The following is a 6,630-nucleotide window of genomic DNA, read 5'->3' as shown; positions in this document are numbered from 1 at the left end:
GGCCACAGGAGGGTAGAATGAAGGGAAGGAGAATTAGGGCAGGGACCACAGTCAGGTGTATGGCTTCAGCCCAGGACCCTTGCCCAGAAAAGCCTTACAACCTGACATACTGGCCAGGGACACACTTGATGTCATCAATTTTATTCGTTTTCTCTCTTTGAAAATAAGAGTAAACATACAATATATAGTTTCTATTTATACGTAGTAGATATAATTACTGCAGGGATCAGACGCTATCCCCAGCCACCCAGAAGCAGTTTCTCAGGCTGGTCTTTCTTTGTGGAGGGAAAGAAGTGTGCATGACTGCCAAAAGCAGAATCTTTATTATCAAACAGCAGCGACAGGAAAACCTACCACTGTTAGACACACTGAGACTGGGGTGCCAGAGAACCCACGGGAGCCCCACACTGAAAGCATTTCCACTGCCACATGTTCCAGCTTTCACCCTTTTTCTGTTCTAAGAACCCTGGACTCACAGAGGGGACACCAAGGAATGTTTTGTAGGCAGTGACCATCCTCCAGGGCACGAGGGAAGAGAACTCCAGACGGCTCTGGACCACGCAGGCAGTCACAGAGCACCAGCTGGTGAGCATGGGGTGGATGGTGCCGGCCCAGGTTGCTCCTCTGGGCCCATCTCTGCCCATCACCACATCTGGCCCCACCAGAGTCCCAAGGCTGTGACAGAGCAGTAATATTGGCACCCATACTCTACCCAGAACAGGCTCAGTGGGGAGACAGAGCAGGGATCAGGAGCTGGGACTCCAAGGGGAGTTCCATGCTCACCCCCAGGCAAAGGGAGAAGGAAGAGCACCCTGTGGCCTCCTGTCCAGCTTCTGCTGCTATGCTGGCTCCGTTCCCTTTGATCCCACATGAGCAGCAATGGAAACCAGCCACTGGAGATTCACAGAGACCTCACTCCAGGAGGGGGCAGGGCCCTGCTCCGGGTCCTCAGGATCAGAGAAGCCTCCTGGGTGGTCAGGAGCCCACCTGGCCTTTCCCCAAAGAAAGGAGGAGGTACTGCCACCCACAAGGGCTCCACGGTAGGGCTGGCAGAAGGCTGGGGTGGATGCTGGAGGGACTTCAGTTCTTGAGGATAGTCTCGTAGGCCTGGTACACATGCTGGGACACCTCTGGTGCTCGGCACTTCAGGGACAGCTGCAGGAAGAGGAGGGCAGGGAAAGAACTTATCCCTGGGGCTCTTCAGTAAAAGGATGGAAGAGAGAACTGGCACCAGATGGAAAAGTGAGCTTGTATATGTGCGTGCATGCATGGCAGGGTGGCAGCTCAGAGCGGGACAGATGTGAGCTAAAGCAGAGGGGGTGGCCATAACAGTCAGCTGGGTGGGAACCAAATATTCTTGCAACCCCCACACCTGCTGTCAGTTCTGCCACCAGAGCCACTGTCAGGCATGATTCACGAGCTGTCAGGAGTACCCAGATCCCACCCCCCATTCTGGACCTCCAACCACTGGAGGTCTAGATCAGAAGCAGTTCTGACAGGCAATCCTGGTGGGCAGGGTTAAGAGAGAGCAGGTCTCTGCTGGGGACTGCAAGGTGTACGGGGCTTGCTCTGGCTCCTGCACAGGAAGCAGGTTTATGTAAGAGCACCTCAGTACTGGTTGAGGTCTTAGTCTTGAGACTCTGGGCAGAGGGGATGGAAGCCAGCCAGCCCACCCTTCCACTTGAGAGCATCAGATCTGTCTGAGGCTGCAATTAGGAAGGAGTGGCAAGTAGAATTCTGTAATTCAGCAGCAGTAGCCACAGAGGGGTCCGTGGGCCTCCTTTTAAGGGCTCCACATACAATGCACATGGAAGTGGTTGGAAAGTCCTGGTATCGGTGGCCACCATCACATCTGCTGGGCCTTGTGAGCATAGCATTGTGTTTAAGCAAGGCCAAGTTACAGAGGGAAGCAGAATACACTGGGGTCAGACCAGGAGATGAGGCATGCGCAATACTGCTAGGAAGGATGAAGGTGGGGCAGAAGAAGAGAGAAGCAATCTGCTAACCTCCAAGTCCTGTACCATGGCACCAGCAGGGAAGGTGGACGTGCAGCAATCAAGAGGGAGATGTAAATTACCACCACCTCAGCTAAGGTCACAGCCCACACACCAGCACCAAGGTCACCAGGATTGGGAGGTGCAACTACAGGGCCACACCTACCAGGCAAGACTGCCTGGGGGAAGCAAAGCCTTGACTCTGGGCCTTGGAACAGCAGTGGGGTTTACAGAATACCCAGACCGCCCTGAAGGTGTCCTCCGAGAGCTCTGACTTAAGGTCAGAAGTATGGGCTGCTGAGAATCAGTGTGCCCTGGCCAGGCACTCATACGGAAGCAGGGCAAGTTCAAAGAACCAACTCTCACAGCAGACTCAAAGAGACCTTGGCACAGTGACGCCCATCACTGTCAGGGCAGGGAGGTCCAGGGGCTCTCACCGTGAAGTTGGGGTTGCCTGGTTGGATGCGTAGCTCTGCCAGCACCCAGATGCCATTGGTCAACTTCAGAGACTGGTAGAGCATGTCCTGGCCCTCCACATTCCTCTTGGCCACGGTGAAGATGTTACTGCTTTGCAGCTTGTTGCTTGCAGTCTCTGCAGGATCAGATGGCCATGGAAGGCCCACACTCAGTGGGTACAGGGGAGAGGATGAGTGGAATGAGGGGGGGCAGGGGAGGCCTCACCTGTGTTGAGTGGGCAGTCTCTGATTTGGAACTGTGCTTCATTCTCATTGGGAATGTCTTTCCACGTGGCCAGGAACATCTGCCGGTCTGCAGGGGTGAGAGATGGACCCTGATAAACTGTGGCCCCAGCATCACATGACAGGAAATGGGTCTGGTCTCCAATGTGCCACCTGGAAGCTGAGTGAAGGCACTGGCTCCTCCACAGTTCTATCTGCTTCAGCTCAAAGGACACAGGCCTGTTCTCGAATGCCCTCTGCTTCCTGCCTCTCCTCTCCCTTACCCTACATCTGACCGCATCTTCTTCCCCCTCTGTGCAGCCTGCTCTTTAGACATGGCTCTGTGGCAAGGATGAGGAGGTGCCACACAGCCCAGGCTGGCCTTCCCTGCAGTCTTCCCTCTCAGGGTTCTGGCCCCAGCACTGAGGAGATAGACACCAGGTATGGTGACCGACCTGGTTCTCTGCAGTCCATGGGACAAGCTGAAGGGTGAGCAGCAGGGCTCAAGTGAGGTGGCACAGGCCACCTGCAAGCCAGAGTCAGGACCCCTAGGATCTGCTGAAGAGTCCACCATTAAGGCAAAGCTGTCTTGTTAATCCTTATTGCAAGCACTAGCCTTCCCAGGTTCCCTAGCTGCAGTCCTTTGCACAAATCCCCAGGGCCCTTCGCAACTCACCCATCTTCCCGTCCTCCACAAAGAGGACATGCAGTGGGTACAAGGTGCTGAAGTAGAAGACATCAATGTTGTTCTTCACAGCCACCTAGGCATGAGGGTCCCCAGTCAGTCCCCAAGGCTTGATACCCTGATTCCTGGGCTTATACCGCCTCTGAAGCCCCAAGTAGGGTGTCCTAACAGGCTTTCTCATAAACCATCCCTTGTAGCCATGCCCTTTGTCCCCTAGCCCAGGTTCCATCTGCGTCCAAGAGCACAGTTCTCTATCAGGCCTTTTACAGATATGGCTAGCAACCATCCCAGGACCTAACTGAGCAGAAGCAGGGTGCTGGCCCTGTGGGGACACACCTGAAGGTTGTTCAGAGGCTCCATCTTCATGACTGAGCCCACTGTGTTGAGAGGCAGGGAGAGCTCCACAGTTTGGTTGGGACTGAGTGGGGCGTGTACTTGGAGTGGTGCAGCAGGAGCCAAGCCAAAGCTGAAGGAAGAGAGAAGCCCCCACAGGGGTGGTAGGGGAGCGGGTGCTGACATGGAATAGGTTGGCTCTGGAGTGGGGAGAGAGGTGATGGGCAAAGAGCTCCTTCATCAAGTAAGCTTTCCCCAAGCTCATGACCACCCCTTGTCCACTGGCCATGTGGACAGGAGGTAAGAATCTGGGGCTAGTACTACACACCCTAGTCTGGTTAAGGCAGGGTAATCTCTGCTGTCATTTCTCCCTGTGCTGGATCCTGACAGGTCAAGGTGACATATCCCTACCCCTTCCTTAAGGACCTTACACAATACCAGCGGCCTGGACTTCCCGCTTCTTGACAGCCTAGGTATTTATTACTAAGACTCCTAATTTAAGAGGGATCTGACCACGCCCAGCAATGACCAGATTTCACTATCACTTCTGGAAGGCAAGTCACAGTGGTACGGAGGGGAGCATTCAGCATGTCCAGGGCAGCATATGGCAACAGGCCAATTTCCATACTGGCAAAGACCCAATTCCTTCTTCCTGATGAGGACACTGAACCTAAATGAAGGACTGGCTCACACCCATCTCCTGGCTCCTACGAGGTGAATGCACTGCTGAGAAATGACACTATGCTCTCTACTCAGGCTTGCCTAGAATCCAGAGGAACGTAGACCTGTGTGGTGGCTCTGCACTCCAGGCTCGGTGGGAGTGACTCCAATGTCAGCTCTGTGACCTGGGGCATAAGGAGGAGTCTGCCCTGCTGGACTATCAGGCAGCTCTGTGGAGACCATCACTCTATAGCCCATGGCCATGGCATAAAAGGAAGTGTTTGATGCAGTGGGTTTATCAGCAGTCATACACCTAGAGTCCCGTGAGGGAAAGAGGCAGAGCTGCCCCTTCAGTCAACTTCTTAGAGGCTCAGTTTGCTCATCACTGGAGCGGATCAGGAAGAGGGATCATCAAGAGGGGCTGCCAAGGTTCCGAGAGCCTGACCTTGGCGGCTCACAGAGCTAGCAGGCACGTTTTCTCAACAACACACAGTACAGGCTGTATGGGGGAGGAAGGGCAACGAGGAGCCAGGAGCACCCACTACTCACTTTCAGAGTCTGTATCTCATCTTTTGCTTTCAGGGGTGGCTGACTGGCTGGCAGGCCCACTACCCACCCACTTTCTCAGAACTGCTCCCTCACACAAAAGTGACTCAGGCCTGGGAGGAGAGGCAGGAGGGAGATACAGAGCGCTTCCAGTGGTGGGATGCTAGCTTGGAGCTGTGATTTCTGACACAAAACTGTTCTTTGGGCAGTGGAGGAGAGACCTTTCTACTCTGACTGGTGCGTTGGAAAGTGACTGCTGAGTTTGGACAGGGGCTCACCTGTTACGATTGAACTGGATGGCGAAATCTGTCATGACCTGCAGGGCTTTGTTAGTCAGCTGCAGGTCCATGGAGATGGAGCCAACCTGACGGGTGAAGGTGCCGGAGATCTCCAGGCCCTTGGCCTTCATGGCAGGCAGCCAGACCTGTAGGGAAGAAGATGGGAGGGGCCGTGTGACTCTTCCCCACCCCAAAATCATAGCTGGCCCCTGAGACCCTTTCTTTCCTTCCTAAGGGCCTTCTGATCAACCTGCCTCCATCACCATAAATAAGTGATGATAAATAAGCTAATCCTGTATCCCACCCAGGGCCAGCACCATAGCATAGCTATGTATCAGGGTAGCAGAGGACAGGCAGGACATCTTCAGAGGCAATACCAAGAAAGACTGAAGAAAGATGAGGAGACAGGTGAGCCTTGCCAGTACCATGACAAGCCAAGGTCAGAGCTGAGTATCCAACAGCATTCTGGATCCTGGCCACAGCCTGACCTCTACTTGGCTGTTACAGACTGTCCTTTCATGCAGGAGATATGGCTGGTCTTCCACTGAAAAACTGGCTGAATCACAGGGAGCACCAATGAAGCTCTGGCCTGCCAGTGTCCCGGCTGTCCTTAGCAGGCTCAGGAGTGGAATGTCTGCATCAGGACCTCCCCCACTGCTCGCAAGGAGCTCTTTAAGGAAAGGGTTTTGCTGCTCTGTCTACACCTGTCTCAGAGCCCAGTGTAGTGCTGCTGTGTACGGGGCACTTACTAAGTAAATGGCAGGAATCAACCCTGCCTGTGAAGGACAACCACGAGTGTCACCCTTTGGATATGCAGGGGCCTCTCAGGCCCTTTGATAACAGAAGGCTACAGTTCTAGTAGACAGCTTCCACAGTGCCCCAGTGTACATGGCCCTCAGGCTATAGATATATAACTATATCTTAGGTGCTATTCACATTCATTGAGTTCTGAGAGGTCTTGATCTAAAGGAACAAGAAATGAATCCAAGAAATGAGTTGTTAGATCATAAAGGTGGCCCAGTGGATAAGCTACATCTGCCCTCGGGGCTTCCACTTCTCAAGGTACCATAGTTTCACCCAGGTGGCTGCCCAGATCTCTTTCCTCTTTTTCACAGCAGCTGGAATTATCTTGTAAAATGCAAACAAGGTCACGAACCCCTGGAAAACCCTTTCCCACCTTGTACTGGTATTCATAGTCTGGGTTCCTATTCCAGGCTTATCTTGTTCCTCCTCCCCACGATGTCTCACTTGCTGTCTATTGGAAAGCACTTCTCTGTCCCCACCTCACCTGGCAGGCTCTGAGCACCTTGTGTCCCCCGGGACAGAAACCACCAGCACTGAGTCCCCAACCAAGGCGTGAGGTGTGAGAGCACTCAGAAAGCTGTGAAGCCTACCCTAGGCTTGGCGCCCACAGACCAGGCACTGTAACTCTGTCTCAGCAGGCCTCTTGTGCTTGC

General features: G+C 53.8%; 1 protein-coding gene and 1 non-coding gene across 3 annotated transcripts in view; both read right to left on the bottom strand.

Moving 5' to 3' along the window:
* Window positions 1–304: 304 nt before the first annotated feature.
* Window positions 305–6,630, bottom strand: part of Ap1b1 (adaptor related protein complex 1 subunit beta 1) — a 54,341-nt gene continuing 48,015 nt past the window's right edge. For both annotated transcript variants that reach the window (XM_075944177.1, XM_075944178.1), the window contains 6 exons: window positions 5,174–5,319; window positions 3,693–3,822; window positions 3,348–3,432; window positions 2,676–2,762; window positions 2,432–2,586; window positions 305–1,155 (listed from right to left, as the gene is read on the bottom strand). In XM_075944177.1, the coding sequence (XP_075800292.1) occupies window positions 1,081–1,155; window positions 2,432–2,586; window positions 2,676–2,762; window positions 3,348–3,432; window positions 3,693–3,822; window positions 5,174–5,319 (678 nt within the window). In that variant the 3' untranslated portion in view covers window positions 305–1,080. The remainder of the gene's footprint in view (window positions 1,156–2,431; window positions 2,587–2,675; window positions 2,763–3,347; window positions 3,433–3,692; window positions 3,823–5,173; window positions 5,320–6,630) is intronic.
* On the bottom strand, window positions 4,685–4,781 carry LOC142833217 (small nucleolar RNA SNORD125). Its single transcript, XR_012907354.1, has one exon. It is a non-coding gene; the product is annotated as a small nucleolar RNA SNORD125 (small nucleolar RNA).

This window comes from Microtus pennsylvanicus, chromosome 12, assembly GCF_037038515.1.
Source record: "Microtus pennsylvanicus isolate mMicPen1 chromosome 12, mMicPen1.hap1, whole genome shotgun sequence".
Taxonomy (NCBI): domain Eukaryota; kingdom Metazoa; phylum Chordata; class Mammalia; order Rodentia; family Cricetidae; genus Microtus; species Microtus pennsylvanicus.
This window is presented reverse-complemented; position numbering and strand designations above follow the sequence as displayed.